Raw genomic sequence first — 26796 nt, forward strand, 5'->3', positions numbered from 1 at the left:
AAATGATCCAAGCCTGAAATGTGGCACCCTTATTTGCCTCAGTTTAGCTGCAAAACATTCCATATCTTTTTTTTAATTAAGGAAGGGTGACAGTCCCACAAACATATATAGGTGCCAATAGTTCTCATACGACCTCCCAATCTGGGTAGTAAAATGCTTGAGCTTTGGTGACATCTTTTTTACTCAACTGGGATTTTGAAGATTTTAAAAATGGGAAACGTTGTCATTTTCATTCCTTTCAAAATCTAGTATAAAATGGCCTGAAAGTTCTTTATCTTGTTCATCGTGGTGATATGACTACATCAATAAAAGATGTTGTGTAGCCCACAACAGGGAGACCAGAGTTAAATCCCTTGCCCAAATATATGAAGGAGAAATTGAAGGAGAAATCAACTTCCCATAACTGGCTGATTTTCAGAAGGAAGTGTTTGCCCACTTATAATTGGAAACTTCATCTATCCATACTGTATTACTAAAGCTAGCAACTCAGAAGAATGGTAGTTTAAGAACATAAATTATTGTCAGTCTCAGTTTGCTTTATTAGATGATAAAGTGGACTGAATGCCATAAATATAGCAATTTAACTAGTCTTTTTTCACAAGACTGAAAGTTTTTATTTAATAACAACAACAACAACAATAATAAGGTTAGGGAATTTGGAAGTCTTCTAGTCCAACCCGCTGCTCAGGCAGGAAACCCTATACCATTTCAGACAAATGACTCTCTAATCTCTTCTTAAAGATTTCCAGTGTTGGAGCATTCACAGCTTCTGGAGGCAAATTGTTCCACTGCATGATTGCATGTAACACTTCACAATGTGTAATTCTCACTTATTTAATTTATATTCTAGAGAGTTTATGGAAGATACCTGAGAGCAGAGAGCTTCCGGAAGGCTCTCATTTATCAGAAGAAATATTTGCTGCTCTTACTGGGTGGGTTTCAGGAGTGTGAAGAAGCCACTTTAACTCTTATTGCAAGAATGGGCGGGCAGCCTTCCTACACTCAACTGGAGGTCATTACACATCATTCAAAAAGTTTTACACGTTTTCGCTCAGCTGTTAGAGTGTTGATTGCAATTTCAAGGTAAGACATAAAGGATTCAATTCTTTCTTTAATAAGAAACATGATATATTTATTTTATTTAATTTTTTATTTAATTAAATTTTTATACCACTCTATTCCCGAAGGACTCAGGGTGGTTTACAGGGCAGCATAAAATACAATATAAAAATAGTATAAATTAAAATAGATTAAATTACTTAAGCCCAACAATTAAAACAATATTAAAAGCTAAAACCCCTTCATCAAGCTGGTTCTATATATAAAGTGATAAAAAGGTGAAAACAAGGTACTTAAGTAAATACTAAGCCTTCTATCTAGGGAACTATTATCCAAAGTACATAGATAATATTTAGAAAGCAAGTAGGGAGATAGTAAATTAATAAATTGATTATCTAGCAATAATTTCTCATATATGGACATGAAAAGTGTTATTTATTTGGATTGATTCAATTTTTCATATCAGATGTCCTAAATATTACAACATATTTCCCTTTATTATAAATGCAGAATGAAGTTCCTAGTTCGAAGGTGGAAACGAGTTACTGGTTATCATTTAATTGGCATCAACAGAGATGGTTATAGCCAGAACACAGGTAAATATTTCAATTGAACTCAGACCTTACAATATAGAGAATTATGTGTCTACCTTCTGCCTTTCTTCCTTCTTCCAAAAATTTTGTCATCCAGTGAAAAGTATGTGCGCAATATATAGAATGCAATAGTATAAACTTTTTTTAAAGTAACTGGTTTTCATCTGTTGAATCTCATTACATAACATTATAATTGACTGTAGTGCCAATTATATTGTAATAACTTTTTGAGAGAAGAGAATAAAATGATATTCTTCTTTTGAAACAAGCATTTTTTTAATCTCTTTGAAGAGAGATCAAAAAAGCTAGGAATATTTAGGCTTGGAGATTAAAATAGCAGTGTTACGAAGAAAATGGTTGAGATCTGTTGGAATTTATTCCAGAAACAGAATAATAGATTTAAAGAGAGGTGATGTGGCAGCCATCAATCTGGGATCTTATAATTTAGATTTTTATATTGAACCTGGTTTTGGATTTTGATAACTTAAATGACCCTTTACATCTCCATGATTATAAGTTCCATTATAAACTGAGCTTTGGTCAATTTATTAATTGCCTTGTACAGAAAAACAAAAATAAAGCCCTGCAACAATTTTTTGAACAACTTTGGTGAAATGATGAGAATAACAACATGTGAGGCAGTGAATATTTTTTTTTAATCCCATTTATATCCCGCCCTTCTCCGAAGACTCAGGGCGGCTTACAATTTAAAGCACAAGTCAATGTGCTTAGCAGTAGCCTTCATTCTATGTATATGCCTGCTTATTATTAGGGCTTTTGCCCCCCCCCCAGCGGCATTATTACAAAGTCAGCTGAATTGCCCCCAACAATATTTGCTAGTCATGCTACTAGTTTTTACAAACCAGATCTAGAACTGAACTTAACAACAAATATTATATATTATGTATTGCATACATGTTTTATAGAGGGGGTGCCTACAGCTGATCACCAACTATCATGAAGTCAAAAGTTAACACCCTTCCTTCCTGTTTAAATAATGTAGATCCTTATAAATTTGTGTTACTTCTCTTAAGAATTTTGTGGAAATATTTGTTACCTTGTTCCACGTATAACTTAACTTGGCGCAATCTAATAGCTACTTCCTAAGGATTATTAGAGAATTAACAGAAATACTTAAATATCTAAAACAATGCATACATTGGGCAATTAGCATTTGGCTGTGGGCATTCAGTTTCAGTACAGATAGTCCTCAACTTACAACAGTTTGTTTAGTGACTGTTCGAAGTTAGAATGGCATTGAAAAAAGTGACATGACTGTTTTTCATGCTTATGACCATTGCAGTAGCACCCTGATCATGTGATCAAAATTCAGATGCTTGGCAACTAGCATGTATTTATGACAGTTGCAGTGTCCCGGTGTCATGTGATCACCTTTTGTGACCTTCCATCAAGCAAAGTCAATGGAAAGTCAGATTCACCTAACAACCATGTTACTAAGCTAACAGCTACATTGATTCACTTAACAGCTATGGCAAGAGAGTTCATAAAACGGGGCAAAATTCACTTAACAAATGTCTCACTTGGCAACAGAAACTTTGGGCTCAATTGTGGTCATATGTCAAGGACTACCTGTATATAAGAACATGATATCTTTTGTAAGGTTCAGTTTTAGATGTCTTCTGAACAAGAAGAGTGAAATATAACCACATATTCCTTGTTTCATATGGTATTACCCAGAAGTAATTTCACCAGGAAATAGCAAGCATTTAAGACTCAGTTTTAATTAATTTTAATTGAATTTTATATTTATTGTTCTATATTGTATGGTTGTAAAAAAGATATCTGTTGCTACTTGGTTTAAAAATTATCTATGTTTATTCTTTCCAGAATACTAAAGAAATTTCAAAACACATTTGGCTAACAGTAGTAATCATTGGAGGCATAACTTAACAAAATCTTGTACTCTCATTCTTGTAACTATGCCAAAAGCTTTCTCAAAAAAAAATTTGAAAAGTTCTCAGACTGTTTATAGGCTCTTAAGCCAAAGAAAAGCCTAAATATTGCACTTCAATTCTGCTTTCAGTTGTTGGTTATTTAATCAAATACATATTTTACTGGTGTCCTTAAACTTTTCATGGCTTCATCATACATGAAGGCAGTATAGTTTATGACTCAGTCTGCCAAATGTTAAAGAAAACTGCCTGAGTTCTAAAATAAGCTTATTTTTGTATTTTGTGTAGGTAACGAGTTACGGTCTGATTCATTTTCTGGTAGTCTGGAACTCTGTGGAGAACACAGAGCTGCTTCTTATAGATCCAGATCAGAGCTGGAATCTCTCAGATCTCCTTTTTCTTATCAGCATAGGTAAATATTGATATATGCTGCATTTATATTGATATATTGCCTGCATTTCAAAGATTGGGTTGCTAGAGCATATATATGCACCTTCTGAATATGAAATGCTGTTGACAAAACAATTATTGTTTGATCATGATTATTATTTTATTAGCTCTCCAGATGCACATACTTGATGACTCTGGAAACTGAATGCTAGAAATGTTTTGATGTGAATCTTTGCAACTCATCATAGTATTCAGTGGTAGTTTTTATTGTTTTGTGAAGTAATGTCGCAACTTGAACTTGAAAAGTGCATCTTTTTCCCCAAGTATATTATGAAACCATTACGTACCATATACATCTCAGGCCTGTGCTGGATTGCACCAAATATTCTACCATTCCATTAATTTATAGTGGGAGAATTCTTGAATGCTAAAAAGTTCTTCAACTTTATCTTATTTTGCTTTATTAAAAGATTGGGGAAGTCTTCATAGAAATATATAACTCAGCAAAAGGATTATCAGGGACGTCAAGCTCCTTCTAGTATTGTTCTTCTGTGCAATTTTTCCACCTCTTCTTAATCTTTTCTGCTTCTGTTAGGTCCCTGCCATTTTGGTCCTTTATCGTGCCCATTTTTGCATGAAACGTTCCCTTCATCTCTCCGATTTTCTTGAAGAGATCTCTGATCCTCCCTATTCTATTGTTTTCTTCTATTTCTTTGCACTGTTCATTTAAAAAGGCATTCTTATCTCTTCTAGCTATTCTCTGGAATTCTGCATTCAATTGGGTGTATCTTTCTTTTTGTTTCTTTTGCCTTTCGCTTCCCTCCTTTCCTCAGCTATTTGCAAAACTTCCTCAGACAGTCATTTTGCTTTCTTGCATTTCTTTTTCTTTGGGATGGTTTTGGTTGCTACCTTTTGTACAGTGTTGCGAACCTTCGTCCATAGTTCTTCAGGCACTCTGTCTATCAGATCTAATTCCTTAAATCTATTTGTCACCTCTACTGTATATTCGTCAGGGATATGATTTAGTTCATACCTGAGTGGCCTAGTGCTTTCCCCTACTTTCTTCTTTTTAAGCCTAAATTTTGCAACGAGAAGCTCATGGTCTGAGCCACAGTCAGCTCCTGGTCTTGTTTTTACTGACTGTATAGAACTTCTCCATCTTTGGCTGCAGAGCACATATTCAATCTGATTTCTGTGTTCCGTCTGGTGATGTCCATGTGTAGAGCCGTCTCTTAGGTTGTTGGAAAAGAGTGTTTGCTATGACCATCGTATGACCACTGTTCATTTAAGAAGACATTCTTATCTCTTCTAGCTTTTCTCTTTAATTCTGCATTCAATTGGGTGTATTTTTCTTTTTCTCCCTTGCCTTTCGCTTCCCTCCTGTCCTCAGCTATTTGTAAAGCTTCCTCAGACAGCCATTTTGCTTTCTTGCATTTCTTTTTCTTTGGGATGGTTTTAGTTGCTACTTCTTGTACAATGTTGTGAACCTCCATCCATAGTTCTTTAGGCACTATCAGATCTAATTCCTTAAATCTATTTTGTACTCCAAGGCCAAACTTGCCTGTTATTCTGGTTATCTTTTGGCTTCCTACTTTAGCATTCCAATCCCCCATGATAACGACATCATTTTTTGGTGTTAGTTCTATAAGTTGTTGTAGGACTTCGTAGAACCGGTCAATTTCATCCTCTTCAGCACCGGTGGTTGGGGCATAGACTTGGACTACTGTGATATTGAATGGTTTGCCTTGGATTCGAACTGAGATCATTCTGTCATTTTTGGGATTGTATCCCAGTATTGCTTTTCCTACTCTTATTGACTATGAAGGCTACTCCATTTCTTTTGAGGGATTCTTGTCCACAGTAGTATACCTAATTCATCTGAATTAAATTCACCCATTCCTGTCCATTTTAGTTCGCTGATTCCTAAGATGTCGATGTTCAGCATTGTCATCTCTTGTTTGACCATGTCCAGCTTGTCTTGATTCATGGATCTTACATTCCAGGTTCCTATGGAGAAAAAATCTTTATAGCATCGGACTTTTCTTTCACCACTAGATACATCCACAGCTGAGCATCCTTTTGGCTTTGGCCCAGTCACTTCATTCTTTCTGGCGCTACTAGTACTAGCCCTCTGCTCTTCCCCAGTAGCAGATTGGACGCCTTCCGACCTGAGGGGCTCATCTTCCAGCGTCATATCTTTTTTTCCTTTTGGTACTGTCCATAGGGTTTTCATGGCAAAGATACTGGAGTGGGTTGCCATTTCCTTCTCCAGTGGATTATGTTTTGTCAGAACTCTCTGCTATGACTTGTCTGTCTTGGGTGGCCCTGCACGGCATAGCTCATAGCTTCATTGAATTACGCAAGCCCCTTCGCCATGACAAGGCAGTAATCCATGAAGGGACACAATGGGATAAGTTCCCATGATTTGCCCCAGTTCCTTCCCACTTAGCAGTTTAAAAGCATGCAAATTCAACTAGATTAATAGGTACCACTTCAGTGGGAATGAAACAACATTCTATGTCCCTTTGGTGTATCGCCATGCTGGCCAGATGACCACCAAAATTATCTTTGGACAATACTGGCTACATCAGCCAAGAAACAGAGGTAAGCACCATGCCTTAGTTAGACACGAGTGGCAGGAAAACTTTTACCTTGTTAGTATATTTATCAGTTGAAAATCTCTGTGGCTATTCAGCAAGTAGATTGAAGAACTTCAAATAATATGTATATCAAGTGCAACTGAAATAATTGTAGACTACTTTTTAAAGTAACCTGCCTCCATTTCCTTCATTGAATCTTTAATTGCAAAGCTCTTTTTAAATATGCATGTCAGTGATGCCAACTAAGGGTTTGTTTAAAGTTAATAGACAGGAAAAATACCTGGTAGGTTTAAATTGATAGATTATGTGACTTCAGAGCATTACAGTATACAATATATTTACTTTCCTAATATCTAGGAAATTGGGTTATTTTCAGTATTGGTAAACTTCCAGTTATTTTACAACACTCTTGTTTCATTAACATTTTTATCTGTTTTTGTTTTATATCTAAGGTTTCAGGGCATCCCTACTGATTTCAGCCCAGTTTCCCTTGCATGTTCTCAGCTGCAGAATTATGATCCTGATAGAGCTTTAACAGATTATATTAATCGTCTGGAGTCCCTACAGAGACGACTTGGCAACGTACAGCCAGGTAGATATCATTGTTCTTTTAGTTGCTGTTTCCTGGTCTATGACTCACGTTGTTCTACTATAGTACCTGTAGTCCTTGACTTACAGCAGTTTATTTAGGGTTACAACGGCACTGAAAAAAGTGACTTGTTCATTTTTCACATTTACAACCGTTGCTGCTTCCGCATGGTCATGTGATCAAAATTTGGAATCTTGGCAACTGATTCATGTTATGATGGTTGCAGTATCCCAGTCATGTGATCACCTTTTAAGACCTTCTGGCAAGCAAAGTCAATAGGGAAGCCAGATTCACTTAATAACCATGTTACTACTTTAACTGCAGTGATTCAGTTCATAACTATGGCAAGAAAGGTCATAAAATAGGGCAAACTTAACTGTCTTACTTAGCAACAGAAATGTTAGGCTAAATAGTGATCCTGTATTGCTGCTTTCGCTGGTTATGTTGATCATACAAGATTCTGAATATTTGTCTTTTTGCCCCACAGCATCTGCTTCACAAACTCAGCTGCATTCTGCTCTCCGAAGATAATCTTTGAAATATTTTTGCCACCGATAGTAACATCAAATGAAATGCCTTCTGCAAATTATTTGGCTGCTGTGCTTTTGTACGTTGTGGGACCAACATGAACACAGTAAATGATTGTATGCAGCTCACCTTGCTAATACCACACAAAGATTAGAACTTATGTATATAGGCACTCTTTATGGTTGTTTGAGCCTGATTATTAAATCTCATGTATATTTGTGGAATGCTAATTTAAACACTTAAATTATTAAAGTGTGTATTTATCAAATGGGTGAGAGGGTGAAACGTTTTTAAGTATTGAGATTATTGAATGCATAGGAGCACAACTTTTACCCCAACAAGGTCTAAGTGAAGGACTTTTCACAATTTTATTCTATTTGCTAGTGCATCGCAGAGAGAAATATCACTTCTAGAGACCTATTTTTGTACAGGTAGAACTTTTGGAATTTCTGGTTATTTTGTCAAAGTGCTGAAATAAAGATGATTTCATCATTTTAATATGTGTCTGAAACTATTTTAAAATAGGCTTTTGTGTTCTGATTTTAAATAATAAAAATGTAGTTTTAAAAGCTTGAAAATAATTACCGGTATTTGTATTGACATCTACATTGATCAGTCCTTCACAGCAATAACTCAGCTTCAGGGTAGGTTTCTTGGGGCTATAAATACAGTAGACCCAAGCTAACAAAAGCTTGTTGCCATAAAGATGATAGCATTTAAATGGATAAAGAACTGTTGTGTCTTCATATGAATATGCTGATATATTCACACACACACGCACATACATACTCTAATTCTAATTCTATCTATTCTAATATAGAATATATATTCCATTAAAATAACAAAAAGGGGATGAATCGGACTGAAATACTAAAAATCCACCTGTTTACAATAAATGATGATATATGACATGTTATACAGTACTGGTCAGTTTTCATTCTCTTTAATTAAAAGCATTACTGAAGGTCAAATAGTTAAATGACAACATTTTTCCACTTCCACATTCCTAGTTACATAACAATGATTAAACATTTCAAGTTTCTGCAGAACTACTAATATCTCTAACAAATTAACAAATTAATATTCCTAATCACCCCACAATGACTGAATGTTCCTAGTTTCTCTAAAAGAGCTACAAATACCTCATCACTTTAACAAATTATTTTTAAAATCCTGCAGGTTTTATTGCAATATCCCTCTTAAGAGAGTTGCCATATTGTAATAGCAAACATTTCAGATGGTACTTGGAAGAGACCTTGCTTTATATTAACTTATTAGGCATTAGTAGTCACAAACATTAAGATAAAAGGAAGATTTGATTTTCCCCAATGATTTTAAATTGCTTTTTAAAAAACTATTCCAAATTTCATTTTAGAAGAAATAATGTCACTTCTGATAAGCATGTTAATAGCGAGCTTTGCAAGGAGTCTTGTTAATCATACAGAAATGTATTATGCCAATATCTACAAAGTTATAGTAACCTGAAATTCTAAATATTCATGGATAGCATTATGGGGTTTTTTCCATGTTTAAATTATGCCATCTTACGTTCCTGAACATCTCTTTTCATCCATTTGTTATCTATGAGCCTTCCAAATTAAGTTTAGTAAAAGCTTTCACTAAAAAAGAAAAATTAACTAAAATACATTCAAGTTATTGAAACATGAAATAAAGGGCAAACTTTAACACAAAAATTCAATTTCTCTGCCCAAAAAACTATCAATTTCTTTAGTTGTGCTAGAAGAGCTCTACAATGTATGTGTCTCATTTGGTGATCTCCTTTTATATATAATTAATGGGTTAATAGGTGTGTGGATCATAGTTGTGTAATTTATGGCAGGAAAGTATCCATTCACTAAGTCAAATTCATATAAACGTAGAAGAGTTGACCAAATTGTCTTAATCTGAATATATGCAAAGTTCTCTCCAATGCAGCGATGACGACCTAAAAAGAAAAAAGCACATTAAGTTTCCATTTTTAAAAATTATTTCCACTTAACCTACTTTAAAAACATAGAATTTTAATTATTTATAAATAAAATACAAACAAAATTATTCACACACTCTCACATCCACTCCCATGAATGATCTTTGAAGGAGCAATGTACCAAAAAGAAGGTGCAGCTTTTGCCCTCAAAAAGATTCTAGAAAAATTATGTGAAATTCATGGCTGGAGAGCATACACTCATCTTCTGTACAGGTAGTCCTCGATTTATGAACACAACTGAGTCCAAAATTTTGGTTGCTAAGCAGGACATTTGCTATGTTAGTTTTGCCACCTTTTACAACCTTTCTTGCCACAGTTGTTAAGTGGCAAAAGATGATCACATGATTCTGGGACACTGCGACCATCATAAATATGAGTGAGTTGCCAAGCATCTGAATTTTGATCTTATGAGGGGATGCTGCAATAGTCCTGACCGTGAAAAACACTTTCAGTGACATTGTAACTTCAAACAGTCACTAAATGAGCTGTTGTGAGTCGAGGACTACTTGTATATGCATTTTGATGTTACAATAAGGTTAAAAAAACAACCTCCTATACAGAATGAATATTAATCCTTTTTGTAATCCCAGAAAGGAGTTCCTCTTTTCCTTTCCAGTTATTGCTTTCTCAATAAGCAGGCATATAGAATGAAGGCTACTGCTAAGCTTGTAAGTCGCCCTGAGTCTTCGGAGAAGGGCGGGATATAAATGGAATTAAAATAAATAAATAAATAAATATTGCATCCCTATCTAATGTTCTTCCATTCCAGGCATAGCCTTCTCCAGATGCTCTTTTTTTTTTTTGCTTTGTTACTGGAGGGAATATGCAGGAATCAATTTTATAAATAAAACAACTTACTCAATAGGCATCTAGTTCAATTTAATCTTGATTTTTTTTCTCACCCTGAACTTTTTGGGAGTAGCTTTAGGCCAGTGAGTGTGAATAAGTATGTGTCCATGTATGTGGGTGCAACGAAACACAGGCTTATTGGGAATGAGGGAAATCTCCAGAATTGGTTTTGGTTGTTGCACGGCCAGATAGATTATTTAGACAGGAAAGCCGCCTCTCCTCCTTCATACTCTCTGTTTAACTAAGCTGATCACTGGAAGCATTTACATCACTGAGTTCAACTTTTTTAATAGCACTGTTTGAATTTGTAAAGAAAATTCAAATACTTGACACATTAGTACTAATGACTATACTTTGGACATGGTAATTTTTCCCCCCTAACAATAAATGTTCCGCGCAACAGCTCCAGTTTATGAGTAGTTCAAATCATGGGTTGTTTTGCTCTTTTTGGGGTGGGGTGGGGGAATAATAGTACCTAATTGTAGACAGCTCCAAGGATACACTGCTAGCAACCATTCATAGTGATAAAATTGGAAAATTGGACATATAGAGATGTAGTAAATAAACTTACCAGCACCAAACGGCACAAATGCAAACTTTTCTGCAGCTGCAGGATTATCTTGAAGGTACCGGTCTGGTTTGAACTTTACATTTTCTACCCAACAATCTTTAATTATGTGATTAATAGTAGGAGATACACAAACTTGATGACCAGGTAGAATTGTATAACCAGCAATAGTCTAAACACAAAAGACAATATAAAAGTAAAGTTTATTGATGCCTAAATTATTAAGGAGATATATTAGGAGTTGTGATTCAGACACACCAACTATCAATAGACACATAGACTACATTCATACACCATTCCAAAAAGAGAATAAAAAGCTAAGGAAACAAACAAAAAACAATTCATCCTCTAGTTATCAATACTCAAGATAAGCAGGATTAAGACCTGACAAACAAATAAATAGAAAAACAACAGCCTTATTAAGGAACTACCAATGAGAAATGCACACCCACCAATACTAGAAGGGCAAACTATTACGGTATATATAAACCTCATACTTTTGCATTGATAATGTTACCTAGTTGAGCAACAAAACTTACTTACTTGGGGAGTTTTGGCCAACCTCATAAGGGTCATTAAAGGTGGTCTAAGCCTTAATGTTTCTTTCAAGCAACGATCCAATAAATTCAAATCCTTGAGCTAAAAAAAAGTTTATTTACATTTTTTTATATTCAGGAAACGTTTTTAAATGTATATAATTATAGGCTATAATTTCATGTACTTGTAGTTGATATTGCAAATATATTTATTGAGCCAAACAGCTTTGATATAAGTATGAAGGTAATACATACAAATGAAATAAAACTGCATTTAGAAGAATTTACTCACAAGCAAACAAAGAGAAATAGGTTGTTAGTATTGATAGTAATATACAAAACTAGATACACATACTTTGCACATCCCCTTCATGGATTACTGCCTTGTTGTGGCGAAGGGGCTTGGGTAATTCAATGAACCTATGAGCTATGCCATGCAGGGCCACCCAAGATGGACAAGTCATAGCAGAGAGTTCTGACAAAACGTGATCCACTGGAGAAGGAAGTGGCAACCCATTCCAGTATCTTTGCCATGAAAACCCCATGGACAGTACCAAAAGGAAAAAAGATATGACGCTGGAAGATGAGCCCCTCAGGTCGGAAGGCGTCCAATATGCTACTGGGGAAGAGCAGAGGGCTAGTACTAGTAGTGCCAGAAAGAATGAAGCGACTGGGCCAAAGCCGAAAGGACGCTCAGCTGTGGATGTATCTGGTAGTGAAAAGAAAGTCCGAAGCTGTAAAGATTTTTTCTCCATAGGAACCTGGAATGTAAGATCCTTGAATCAAGGAAAGCTGGACGTGGTCAAACAAGAGATGACAAGACTGAACATCGACATCTTAGGAATCAGCGAACTAAATGGACAGGAATGGGTGAATTTAATTCAGATGACCATCAGGTATACTACTGTGGTCAAGAATCCCTCAGAAGAAATGGAGTAGCCTTCATAGTCAATAAAAGAGTAGGAAAAGCAATACTGGGATACAATCCCCAAAATGACAGAATGATCTCAGTTCGAATCCAAGGCAAACCATTCAATATCACAGTAGTCCAAGTCTATGCCCCAACCACCAGTACTGAAGAGGATGAAATTGACCGGTTCTATGAAGCCCTACAACACCTTATAGAACTAACACCAAAAAATGATGTCCTTATCATCATGGGGGATTGGAATGCTAAAGTAGGAAGCCAAAAGATAACCAGAATAACAGGCAAGTTTGGCCTTGGAGTACAAAATGAAGCAGGGCACAGGCTGATAGAATTTTGTCAAGAGAATACAATGGTCATAGCAAACACTCTTTTCCAACAACCTAAGAGACAGCTCTACACATGGACATCACCAGACGGAACACAGAAATCAGATTGAATATGTGCTCTGCAGCCAAAGATGGAGAAGTTCTATACAGTCAGTAAAAACAAGACCAGGAGCTGACTGTGGCACAGACCATGAGCTTCTCGTTGCAAAATTTAGGCTTAAACTGAAGAAAGTAGGGGAAAGCACTAGGCCACTCAGGTATGAACTAAATCATATCCCTGACGAATATACAGTAGAGGTGACAAATAGATTTAAGGAATTAGATCTGATAGACAGAGTGCCTGAAGAACTATGGACGAAGGTTCGCAACATTGTACAAAAGGTAGCAACTAAAACCATCCCAAAGAAAAAGAAATGCAAGAAAGCAAAATGACTGTCTGAGGAAGTTTTGCAAATAGCTGAGGAAAGGAGGGAAGCGAAAGGCAAAAGAAACAAAAAGAAAGATACACCCAATTGAATGCAGAATTCCAGAGAATAGCTAGAAGAGATAAGAATGCCTTTTTAAATGAACAGTGCAAAGAAATAGAAGAAAACAATTGAATAGGGAGGATCATAGATCTCTTCAAGAAAATCGGAGAGATGAAGGGAACGTTTCATGCAAAAATGGGCACGATAAAGGACCAAAATGGCAGGGACCTAACAGAAGCAGAAAAGATTAAGAAGAGGTGGAAAAATTACACAGAAGAACAATACTAGAAGGAGCTTGACGTCCCTGATAATCACGATGAGGTGGTCACTGACCTAGAGCCAGACATCCTAGAATGTGAAGTGAAGTGGGCCTTAAGAAAGCTGAGCAACAACAAAGCTAATGGAGGTGACAGTATTCCAGCTGAGCTATTCAAAATCTTAAAAGACGATGCAGTAAAAGTGCTACACTCAATTTGCCAGCAAATTTGGAAAACTCAACAGTGGCCACAGGATTGGAAAAAATCAGTTTACATTCTAATTCCAAAGAAAGGCAGTGCCAAAGAATGTTCAAACTATTGCACTCATTTCACCTGCTAGTAAAGTTATGCTTAAAATCCTACAAGCTAGACTCCAGCAGTACGTGGATCGAGAACTACCAGAAGTACAGGGAGGATTTTCAAGAGGCAGAGGAACTAGAGGTCAAATTTCCAACATACACTCTTAAAGAGATGGGAGTACCAGACCATCTTATTTGTCTCTTGAAAAACCTATATGCGGGTCAAGAAGCAAGAGTGAGAACTGGACACGGAACCACTGATTGGTTCAAAATTGGGAAAGGAGTCCGGCAAGGCTGTATATTGTTGCCCTGCCTGTTTAACTTATATGCAGAGAACATCATGAGAAAGGTAAGACTAGATGAATCAAGTTGGAATTAAGATTGCCGGAAGAAATATCAACAACCTAAGATATGCAGATGATACCACTCTAATGGCAGGAAGTAAGGAGGAACTAAAGAGCGTCTTGTTGTGAGTGTAGAAGGAGAGTGTAAAGGTTGGCTTGAAACTTAACAATAAGAAAACCAAGATCATGGCATCCAGCCCTCTCAATTTCTGGCAAATAGATAGGGGAGAAATGGAAGTAGTGACAGATTTTATTTAACTGGGCTCCAAGATCACCGCAGATGGGGACTATAGCCAAGAAATTAAAAGACGCTTGCTCATGGGGACGAAAGCCATGGCAAATCTAGACAGAAAACTAAAAAGCAGAGACATCACCCTGCCAACAAAAATGCGTATAGTCAAGGCTATGGTCTTCCCAGTTGCAATGTATGGCTGTTGGACCATAAGAAAGGCTGAGTGCCAAAGAATTCAAGCCTTTGAACTATGGTGCTGGAGAAGACTCCTGCGAGTCCCTTGGACTGCAAGGCGATCAAACCAGTTAGTCCTAGAGGAGATCAACCCTGACTGCTCTTTAGAAAGCCAGATCCTGAAGTTGAAACTCAAATACTTTGGCTACCTAATGAGAAGGAAGGACTCAGTGGAGAAGAGCCTAATGCTGGGAACGGTTGACGGCAAGAGAAGAATGGGACGACAGAGAATGAGGTGGCTGGATGGAGTCACTGAAGCAGTAGGCGTGAGCCTAAATGGACTCCAGAAGATGGTAGAGGACAGGAAGGCCTGGAGGTCCATAGGGTCACGATGGGTCGGACATGACTTCACAACTAACAACAACAACATACTTTGCACATATTTACTGCAAATCTACAGATGAAAGAAAGAAAAGAAAAGAAAAGAAAAGAAGAAAAGAAAGAAAGAAAGAAAGAAAGAAAGAAAGAAAGAAAGAAAGAAAGAAAGAAAGAAAGAAAGAAGAAAGAATGCATTGAATGCATTGAACACCCATTTTTAGGCTGAAAGTATAAATGATCACCTGCAAAGCAAAATTACTTTCAGAAACTGTGACATACAGAAATTTTTTGTTAAATACATTTTTCTTTTAATATCCATATGCAAAAAACTTTGCAGGTTTAGAATAGTAAATTATCTCATTAATGCAAATTTGCTCTCATGGCACATATAGATTTAAAGGCTATATTGGTAAGTTAAAAAGGAGAAACAGGCCTACAAACCTGATCATAGGTCAAGGGAGGTAAATCTTCTCCACACACAGTTTTTTGTTCCTCATAACACTGTTGCTGTATTGATTTGTCTCTAGCCAAAAAGAAGCCAAGCCAAGTGCTAGTGGTTGAAGATGTATGCTGGCCTGCTAAGAGCAATCCAATAAGCATCCCAGCAATTTCATCATCTGTTAGCAGTCGTCCGTCTCTGAATTTTAAGATACAGATAGCATACCAGAATGAGAAGGACAATCCCCAATTTTTTTGTCAATCCGCTTGACAAAAATCCACAATATTTTACAATATAGAATTTTAGCATAGACGTCAGTATTACTAAAGTATTTAAGTCTTGCCATTTCTATACTGAATTCAACTTAAAGAGCTTACAAATTTAAAATACAAGTCTAAGAGTAATAAGACATAACAGTCTTCTTCCTAAATGTCTTAACAAGTCTTTCTAAACATTGATTTATTTAAATATTTTACAATAAAGCTTCTAAATACTACTATGCCTATACAGAAAATCTTAAAAAATTTTCAGCATGGATCAAAGTTTGCCTTTTATAGAAATTTGGCTCCTAGCAACAAATAACTCCTGAATTTAGAAGATAAATACTTTACGGCAGGGGTGGGCCACGTGTGGTTCTCTAAATTCAACTTATAAAAAATATAAATGGAATTAAAATAAACTTCCATCAGATTTAGACAATAAGCTAGCGATGAGAGATGATAGCAGTATAGGTTTAAAATCTGAATTATTATGCATTGTCTACACTTGATGGGACATGTGGTCACAGTTTAATATGTGTGGAGCCCAGAGACTAAATCTGATTTAACCATGGTTTCTTCAATAAAGCACTGTACCCTAAGCTAAGTCCCCACAAATTTCTTATGGTATCTGTGATTCCCCACCACATAAGTTTTCTCACTGAAAATTAAATGTATTAGAGATTAACTTTTCTGTTTTCAATTCAATGCTGCTTTCTTCTCTTGCACAACAAACTACATTTCAAAATTGTTATGCATTTTATAGATTAAAGTTCTGAATCTTATCCTGACTTCTGAACTTTTGCACAAATTTTCACACAGTTCTGTTTTTATTCCCATTAGGATTATGGTAATCCTTATCCAGGTGCTATAACAATTTCACATACTTGTAGGTAACATCCAGTAGTGTTTGCAGCATGTCATCTTCTCTCGTAGAAGACTGTCTTCGTTTCTGAATTACTTCATAAAAAATAGATTTTAGTTTACGATGGGCTCTATCTCTGCATCTAAAATTAAAAACAAGTTGTAAAAATGAAAGACTTGGATTTTGCAGATTTTTTTGAATGTTTAATTGCCCCTTAAATTATTTTTTAGCCCTACACAAAAGATATGTCCAATTTTAAAAAGAGCTATCATAGTGCATTGCCAAAACCTGACAACTTACTGAAAGCAATCCATTGTCCAGTCTGCAATTCCCAACTTGGTTCAGAATTGTTTTTCTTTTGCATTTAAAGAACTGACCCAGTACACTTCATTTGGCATTTGAAGTCATTGCCTGCACTCTGTAACTTACAATAAACATAAGCAGGCTGAATAAAACCAAACAGATTTTTGAGAATCAGTTTTTGGTTAAGGTGCTGGCCTAGAAATCAGGACACTGAGTTCTAGTCCTGCTTTAGGCATCAAAACTGGCTAGGCAGTCATTCTAAGTTCAACCCATGTCACAGAAAATAAGAGGAAGAAGGAATGTTAAAATGTTTGCACCCTTGAATTATATATGGGGGGGAAAGGGATTATTTTTAAAAAAACAACCTCTTATCAAATTGCTTTTTCTGAAGGTTTCTATACATTTTAGCTGGTCTTCCTATTACTCAATTGCATTTAATGTTTGTTCTAGATCAGGGGTCCCCAATTCCAGTCCGTGGATTGACACTGGGCCGCAGCATGGCAGAAACTGGCCACGCAAACAAGCGAAGCCTCTGTCAGGACCCACCCCAATCCACGTCTTGGGAAAACAAAAACTCTTTGAGTCAGTTCTAGTCCAAAAGGAATCTTTACTAGGACATGCTTGGTTGTGGGAATACAAGACAGGACTTAGTATTGTTTTACAAATTGAAATTTTATAAAGGGTACCCAGTTCAACCCCCCTTCCCTCAACCCCATTTGGTCAGCCCACATCCTTCTACTTTGTGTCATCCCTTTCGTGGGGGGAAAAAGGAACTTCAAATCTTTATGGTTATTGCCTTCTTCCTCTCCAGAATTAAAAGAAGACACAAGCCAGATACCTTCTTCTCTAACCCTCCCTTTTGTTCCCCCCAGTTCAAAAGGTTCCCTTGGCCTCTGAAATAACCTAAGGCAGGCTGAATCCACATATGCTCCTCCTTCCTCGGGAGATGGCAGAATCCATAGGGAGGGGATAATGTTTTAAACATACATTTATGAATGTGATATAAATGGATTCTGACAGCCTCATTCACAGGATGCAGGCAGTACATGAAACCACGCCCCCTCCGGTCCACAGAAAAACCTCCCTGCTCTAGATTATCTCCAAGATCCTTTCCAACCCTTATATTCTATTATTCCAGTTTACAGATGGTAGGGCTGGTATAATCACAATACTATCCAGTTTCAGATGCTGGTTAACAGGCCACTCTTGAGTATACTAACCACAATGTATGATGGTGGAAAATAGTTATACCTAACAGAAAAGAAACACAAATCCCTACAATTAGCTTTTAATCCTGAATGAGTGTTTTGAAGACTTTTTCATTTATAGGGTTACTGTATAAACTGACAATTTTAGATTCTAAAATACACTCCCAAATTTGGATTGGCTTACGCATAAGTATATGCAATAATACTTTTTTGCCATGAAAAAGTGTCACCTACACGTAAGCCAATTGTGAAAAATAAAATATTTGAAAATTTCAAGGATTAGTTTATCCACAGATGGGCTTATCTGTGAGTATACATGGTACTTGAAAAATAGGTTTCTAGCATTTGATGGGGCAAAACTGAAAGCAACTTGCAATTCAGCTAGGGAAGATTGGATTCTGTGGTGAAATTCAATGGACAATGCTGGGCATAAAGTGAGATTATCTCTTTTCTGTTATCTACAGAAAACCCGTAACTTGTTAATGATTAATGAATAAGTGTTAGCCTTACAAGACAATCTCATCACAAACTAGTAACCAGGATTACTAGCTCTTATTTTTATTGCAGCATTAACAGACTTATTGCAAGTATGAAAATACTCTTCCCATTCCTCACTTTTACTCTTTCAATTTCTTGGGAGGCTCTCTTCTGAGACATTTTTCTCATCTCTCCTCCTTTCATCTCAAATTTCATTTATCAGACCACTGAATAAGCTACAGCTCTTCATCCTGTCTTCAAGGTCATTCCCACATACCATTACATTTCATTAATACTATTCTTGGCTGATCAAGCTGTTAAATACCTGAAGCTGGGCAAAGGCAGCCACCCTGGTAAGAGCCATGCAGCATGAGTAAATCCCCCGTCCAAATCAGCATAGAGCTGTGCTACCTCCTCATTGAGAATGCTTCTTATTTCCTTCCCATGTAAACAGTGGCTTGCAGTCAAAATGATTAGTTCTGAAAACGCTTCAAATAAATCTGTGAAATTTAACAAGGATTTTTTAAAAATAGCATTTCCAGCCCACTTTTAAAATTAGAAAAATTAAGAGGAACATAAAAAGATCATTCTAAATGTTTATGATGATTCCTTGGTAGGTATTTTGAGAAAGAAAGAAAGAAAAAAGATGTTTTGGAGCAGGGCAGAGGAGGCGGAGAGAAAGGATAAGTTGATTTTTTTTCCTTGTCCATACCTCATTGTCAAAGAATAGCCATCACACACACCCCAAAAAACCTAGAACTAAGGAGAAACTTCCTGACAGTTAGAACAATTAACCAGTGGAACAACCTGCCTCCAGAAGTGGTGAATGCTCCAACACTGGAAGTTTTTAAGAAGAGACTGGACAGCCATTTTTCTGAAATGGGGGTTGGACTAGATGACCTCCAAGGTCCCTTCCAACTTCTTATTATTATTATTATTATTATTATTATTATTATTATTATTATTATTATTATTATTATTATTATTATTACCACTGAAGCTTGCAACTTAGTTCTGATAAGATCAGTAAATTACGTACACTGAAATCGAAAACATCACAGGCAAACTCCTTTAGCCAAAGTCTGCATTCTATCTAATAGAAGGCCAATCCAAAACCTCTACACTCAATCACACAATAGTGCAGAAGCTCAACAGCATTTAGGACCAGCCCTAGTATAAGCCATGAACAGCCATCAAAAAAGCAGATTATATATTTATTTATTTGTCAAATTTATACAGATGAGTTTCATCTGCTAGTCACATGATCTCAACTGAATTTTATCAAGTTTCTGCAAGACAGCTAGTACCATCTCCCACACATAATGCAGCAAGAAAACAACTACCAGAATTTCCTGGGGTTTGGAATTGGTATAATTATTAAAATTATGACAGAGGTGGTTTTTTTGGCTTGGCATACATTTCCTACATAAGATAGCACATCTGCCTTCCTTGGATTGAATACAGTAAATCTTATAGTCCAAATGTAAAACTTTTCAAATTGTATACTTACTTCTTTTTCCTTCATCTCCCCACCTTTTAAAGTATTCTATAGTCTCTTTCTCAATTATTGGTATATGATTTTTAAATTGACTTATGTTCAGACCAGTTTTTAGCATCTTCTTCTGTTCCAAAAATACCTTTAAAAATAAAAAATAATAATTTCAAAACAAAATATTTTGCTTATACCAGCCTTCCTCAAATGGTGTCTTCCAGGACACTGGAATCTAAATTCCCAGAATAACAAGCTAGCATTTGTTCTGTATTGCAAAGCCCCAAAACAAAGAAAGATCAATCAAATTAATGCTCTTTACCTTTTTCCAAGGCCAAATTTTCTTGATCTACTGCTCTGGCTAATAACAAACATTTGTCACCCTTCCCAGGTAAATCAAACTGGAAACATGATTCAATAAATTCACTCTACTTTATTGTAAGGCCACATTATCAGAATCTCACAAGTTTGAAGATACAAAATTCCTCCCACTATTTTTTAACTGCCTGATCAATTAGACAGGTCCTTTCCAAGTTTCTTTTTCTGACTATTAAGCTGCTTTGGGCTCCTCCATCTCATTTGATTGAATCCTAAATTGCATCTCTTCCACTCATCCCTCAAAATCATCCAAATATCCCATTAATTTAATTGTAGGTATAAGCTATGCCCTTGAACAGGCAGTCAGAAGATGAAAGTTGCACTCTCATCACAAATCCAGCCTAGTTACTAACTTTTTTCCAAATGGAGCTCTTTGTCAACAGTACACTTTTATAATCAGGGATCTTTAAGAGAAACATTCTTTTATCATTAAACCTAATCTGTTACATCAGTTTTAACATTCTATTTATATGATTCAGTACTGAAATCTAACTAAACTAATAATTCATGTAATATACATACTGCATTGGGTACATCATAAGCTACTCCCTTGCCAAAAATAGGAGTAGTTAGCCGTGAATACACTTCTTCTGCGTTCAACTCTTCGTTTTTACTATTGAACAATAGAGCAGCTGCATCACTGCCCAGGAGATAGGTGAAGGTCTTTCCCATCATAGTGAAGCTAAATACAGGGCCATACTGCAAGGGGAAAATTGAGTAGTTAGAAAATAACAAAAACAAAGAAAAACAGAAGTGTATAGCAATGGCATTTTTAGCATAAATGCATGAGAGTGACAAGATAAATACATAAAATACATGTGACAAAAAACATGATTAAATAGTGATGCTCAACACTACCTCCTCAATTAATTAATCGTGCATAAGTAACTGGAAGGGTTCCTCCAATATGACAAGTAACCAAGCTAAGTATCGAAATGCTCCTTGCTCTAATTAAAATGTCTACCTGTAGGTTATTTGGTGCCTACTTCATTCTTTTTCATCTTGTCAATAAAATACTAATTTCACATATTCTTATTTTACTTAAATTATAGTTTAGATCAGTGTTTTTCAAACTCACTAACTTTAAGATATGTGGACTTCACCTTCCTTGCTGGTTGGGAAATTCTGAGTGTTCACATTCTGAAAGTTGCCAACTTTGGAAATTGGTCAGGCTAAATCCAAGAGCAACAAAGAACAATTCAGAGTTCAGTTCTTTATTTGCTTGTACCCAAAATATAAATTCTTGTTAGACTATATCTTTACTTCTTGTTTCCCCTCTCTTTCGGTAATGTCCTATGCCCTTCATGCTATCCATCACAACAATTCCCCTTTCATGGGCACCATATCTCACAAAAACACTGATTTATATCCTGTAATATAGAGGAACCTTCTTCAGTGAGCATTGGAGAAAGTGGCTAAGAAGGCCTTCAAGTGAAGCTTGCTCAATCTGGAATCCCATATTGAGCACCTAAGATTTTCCAAGCCAGGTGACTTTGGGACATGTTTCAGGATATCCTGCAGCATGTACCAGAGACAGTGAGCCTGTAGACTGGGTAACCATTATCCGCAGTGCATGCCAATGGAAGACAACCTGCAGCAGCTACAAAAGGGAAATGGTATATGCCAGTCATCACCAAAGGCTCCTGTCAATATTGCAAAGGAAGCAACATCTCCAACATTGGATGGGTTCAGAATACAGGGCGGAGTTGCCCATCCTGGATCTTCCTCTATGATGAGGACTGCTGGCTTGTATGGCAAGCGTCCTCAGTCCAGAAGTACTTTCACCTAATACTGGAGGAAAATCCTAGGTGTAGCTTCCTTCTGTAGCATTGGCTTGAAGTAGTTCAAAGCCACCTGACCTTTGCATTGAGGCAAATTGCCACCTTCTCACTTCAGCAAAGCAAATAATGTTACCTCCATATTGTTTTATCACTTTGTTTTGCACAGACCTAGGAGTAAGTTTTTGTAAGATTTCACATGCATCCCCTAAATGGAATCTTGGAAACACTAATAACGTGACACTGGGGAAGGAGATGACATGGGGAAAAGATTAAATATAATACTCTGCTTCTATGTTTCACTCTTAGATTTATTGGATATGCAATTATGTTTGTCCTTATTCAGTTATATGGGCTCATTAATTCTTTCAGTTATCCAAAACAAATATTACTGTTTAAATATTTGGTATAGCTGTATTATTACAGAACTATCATGTTAGCAGTGCAAAAGAATTAGGCTCACCTTTTCATAGGCATCTTCTAAAAATTGGATAGGATTTCTTCCAAATGCAATTGCATGTCCCAGAAAAGGGATATTTGATGGAATGTAAGGTGGATATTTCTACAGACAGAAAGAAGACAGAGAAAAAAAACACCCTATTTTATACTGTACAGAGAGCAGTACACATCTAATCAGACTGGTTTTAAACAACAACTTTAAAATCTTTATTGTATCACTTGCTTTTCTGTCTTATGAGAAACAAATGATGAATCTGATTGCTAGGAGGATAACATTTTTAAGGAAGAGACTTTATGCACACACAAAAATTGCATGGAACTGACCCAAGAAAATCAGAAAACTATAACTGAAAGTGAAATTAAAATAATGCTAGATGAACAGATCAAGAGTACACCAATGATGCTTAAAATGAATGAGTTTATTTTAACAATATAACAAATAAGCATTTTAATTTAGGGCACATTGTAGAGATGGAGGTCAAGGATATGAAGGGACCATGTGCAGAAAACTGCCTGCCTCAGTATCTTGTTTACTGCATGTCTATGAGCTCACTCCAATTACCACCGCCTAGGACTGCCAGGAACCATCAAGATATGTGAGACTCTACCTTGGCTGATTTGAAAATTGATACTTTAGGATCTTGATGGAAAAGCCTTTGGGCTTGGCTACCCACAGGTTTATTGGGAAATGTCCTACGCTATGTAGTTATTATTTGTGCTATTTTAATTGGTGGGTGCTGTTTTGTTCAGGGTCTTCCTTCCTTTTGCAACATATGTATCACAGCTTTTTGCCCTAAACCCCCTCCCACACTGCCTCAGGGTCAGGTATATGCCTTGTATAAGCAATTGCAAGGATATTCCTCTTCTGATTATGAACCTTTCATTAACCCTTTTTACAAAACCTTGGCTAACAAAAAAGAAGAGTGAGATGTAGAGGTGGAGGTCAAGGATATGAAGGGACCATGTGCAGAAAACTGCTTGCCTCAGTATCTTGTTTACCACATGTCTATGAGCTCACTCCAATTACCACCGCCAAGGACTGCCAGGAACCATCAAGATATGTGAGACTCTACCCTGGCTGGGATGTTCTTAAAGACTGACAAGGGAGTACACCAATAAACAATGCTTTTGCTGTGCTCTCTTTCTTGCTTGTTAAAACTGTATAAATAGAATAAACTCTGCATAGGCAGCCAGATATTTTGGGACACCCTGTGATGACTGGTCTCTGAATCCCACAGCACATAAATGTTTGGCTAAGAACCTAAAGCTTGTGCTACTGGTCCTACCCCCTCCACAATTAGTTTTGTGCTTGTTAAGCAGAGATGCTCATAGTAGATGACCACTACACAGAGGCCCCAAAATGCTCACTTCCGATGTTCCATAATAGGAAAGGGGACAAATGCTTTATATTTTGGATCGGTGAGCAAAATATACTTAAAACTCTGGAGTTGCTATAAAACCATCTTTGAAAGGTGATGGAAACTGACGTTGTGCATTGGGAAGAAAGGCTGATTGTTCATCACCTTTGCCAATGCTTACTGGCCACACTGGCAGAGGATTCTGTAAGTCACAATCCCAATGCATGTGAAGAGCATCAAATGGGAGCCAGATGATGTGTCATAGCCAGACACCACAATGAACTAAGCAGTCCTTCCATGCTTTCACCTTTATCGGGGAATATTGAGGAGGAGGAGGAGGAGGAGGAGGAGGAGGAGGAGGAGGAGGAGGAGGAGAAGGAGGAGGAAGGGATCTTAGAGGTCATCTAGTCCAACCCCCTGCTCAGGCAGGAAACCCTATACCATTTCAGACAAATGGCTGTCCAGTCTCTTCCAGTGTTGGAGCATTCACTGCTTCTGGTGGCAGGTTGTTCCACTGGTTAATTGTTCTAACTGTCAGGAAGTTTCTCCTTAGTTCTAGGTTGCTTCTCTCCTTGATTAGTTTCCATCCATTGCTTCTTCTCCTGCCTTCAGGTGCTTTGGAGAATAGTTAGACTCCCTCTTTCTTGTGGCAGCCCCTGAGATATTGGAACACTGCTATCATGTCATCCCTCACCCTAACCCTATCATTATTATTATTATTAATTATATTTTTATACCGCCCTTCTCCCGAAGGACTCAGGGCAGTGTACAGGGCAATAAATACAAAAACAGGATACAAAAGTTAAAAGCGATTAAATAAATGCTCAAGGTTAAAACAATAATTAAGATGTATTTAAAACCCCAACCCTAACCCATCAGACCAGGTCAGACTGCTCAAATAGATACGTTTTTAGATCGCGCCGAAAGGAGCGAAGGTCGGGGGCCATGGTCATGTCACCCTTCATCCTTCTCTTCATTAAACTAGACATACCAATTCCAGAAACCATTCCTTATGTTTTAGCCTCCTGTCACCTAATCATCTTTGTTGCTTTTCTTTGTACTCTTTCTAGAGTCTCAACATTGTTTACATCGTGGTGACCAAAACTGGATGCAGTATTCCAGATGTGGCCTTACCAAGGCATTGTAAAGTGGTATTAGTACTTCACGTTTTCTTGATTCTATCCCTCTGTTAATGCGGCCTAGCACTGTGTTGGCTTTTTTGCCAGCTGCAGCACACTGCTGGCTCATATCTAAGTGATTGTCCACTAGGACTTCTAGATCCCTCTCACAGTTACTACTATTGAGCAAGATACCACCTATACTATAACTGTACATTTGGTTTTTCTTGCCTAAATGTAGAACTTTACTTTTTTCACCACTGAATTTCATTTTGTTAGATAGCGCACAGTGTTCAAGTCTGTCCACATCCTCCTTTTTATTTGGTCTTTTTATTTTGGAAACAACAGGAGTTCTCATTATCAACCCGTGAAGAGCAGAGAGGCAATGTTTGTATATGCATGTCACACCTGCACATGCTCTGGTGTCCTTTTGCACCCCAAGTCACATCAAAGCCCTTTTCTCGACAGTCCATATGGGGAAGGCGCATGCGCACACAAGTATCTTTAAACCAAAAAAGGCTGTATCGCCTAGTGGCCGTCATCCAGCATCAACTTACCTGGCCTCCGGGAGACTGTCGTTGCTGGCGAGTGCCGAGCTGGAACAAGTAGCCCAAGCTCAGGGCAAAAGCAGAAGCGGCCAAAAGCAAGGACAGCGAGCTGCCGGCCGCGATCCTTTCCAGCAGAGAGCCACCCGCTTCGAACCAGCTGAGCTCCATAGCGCCTTCAGCCGCGGAGAACACAACGCGCTGCTCTCACAAGGCGAGATCCAAGCACACTTGGGCGGAGCCCGCCGCGGCTAGGCAGATCTCTGCCCATCTGACGAAGAGCACACAGCAGCCAATCGGCAACCTCGCTAAGACGAGGTGACAACGGGAGGACTGGGTGGAGAATGACATTTTTCTCGTATTTATAGACTATAGGCTACGATGAGGCCGGCTCTGGACTGGCTGCAAACTGGGAGGGGATGGCGTGGAAACTAACCTCTCTCTCCTTATGAATCTTTCTCTAGTCACTTATTTAAGAGAAAGAATCCAGTGCTTTTTTTCTAAAAAAAAACTCATCTAGGCGGGGTGGGGGGGCGGTGCTACTGCAGTCAGAGGTGCAAAGGGTGTTGGCGGCGGGCTCCCCTCCCTGGGGCTGGAACCGGCACGGCTGGTGCTGTGGGATAAGCACTGGGCACTATCTAACAAAATGAAATTCAGTTGTGAAAAAAGTAAGGTTCTACATTTAGACAGGAAAAATCAAATGCACAGGTATAGTATAGGTGGTACCTTGCTCAATAGTAGTAACTGTGAGAGGGATCTCGGAGTCCTAGTGGACAATCACTTAAATATGAGCCAGCAGTGTTGCAGCTGTCCTGCTCTCAGGTGCTCTGGAGAACAGCCTGGCTCCCTCTTCTTTGTGGCAGCCCCTGAGATATTGGATCACTCCTATCGTGTCACCCCTCACCCTTCTCTTCATTAAACTACACATACCCAATTCCAGCAACCGTTCCCTATATGTTTTAGCCTCCAGTCCCCCAATCATCTTTGTTGCTCTTCTCTGTACTCTTTCTAGAGTCTCGACATCTTTTTAGGGTGCCATAGTTATGGATGAGAAATATTGGTTGCAAAGTTGACATTTCTGGATGTAATACATATATTTTGGATT

The 26796-nt window shown here is 37.5% G+C and overlaps 2 protein-coding genes across 7 annotated transcripts in view; one reads left to right on the forward strand and one right to left on the reverse strand.

Annotated features, from left to right (window-relative positions):
* The window catches only part of AKAP9 (A-kinase anchoring protein 9), a 120209-nt gene extending 112039 nt beyond the window's left edge, over positions 1-8170 (forward strand). For 5 of the 6 annotated variants that reach the window (XM_083378572.1, XM_083378570.1, XM_083378573.1 and 2 more), the window contains 5 exons: positions 851-1083; positions 1570-1655; positions 3854-3977; positions 7008-7147; positions 7632-8170. In XM_083378572.1, coding sequence (XP_083234698.1) covers positions 851-1083; positions 1570-1655; positions 3854-3977; positions 7008-7147; positions 7632-7675 — 627 coding nt within the window. In that variant the 3' untranslated portion in view covers positions 7676-8170. The remainder of the gene's footprint in view (positions 1-850; positions 1084-1569; positions 1656-3853; positions 3978-7007; positions 7148-7631) is intronic. The other variant, XR_014494312.1, reaches the window with a different exon arrangement.
* Positions 8171-9023: 853 nt separating this feature from the next.
* CYP51A1 (cytochrome P450 family 51 subfamily A member 1) lies at positions 9024-25962 on the reverse strand (the record flags this gene model as incomplete). Its single annotated transcript, XM_083378583.1, is given in 11 exon segments — positions 9024-9617; positions 11080-11248; positions 11620-11715; positions 15459-15654; positions 16601-16720; positions 18892-19066; positions 20077-20203; positions 20956-21132; positions 22675-22773; positions 25704-25899; positions 25901-25962. Coding segments are annotated over 11 exon segments (1614 nt in total). The 3' UTR covers positions 9024-9420.
* Between the last annotated feature and the right edge of the window lie 834 nt (positions 25963-26796).

The sequence above is a fragment of the Vipera ursinii genome (assembly GCF_947247035.1).
Source record: "Vipera ursinii genome assembly, chromosome: Z".
In the NCBI taxonomy this organism is placed as follows: domain Eukaryota; kingdom Metazoa; phylum Chordata; class Lepidosauria; order Squamata; family Viperidae; genus Vipera; species Vipera ursinii.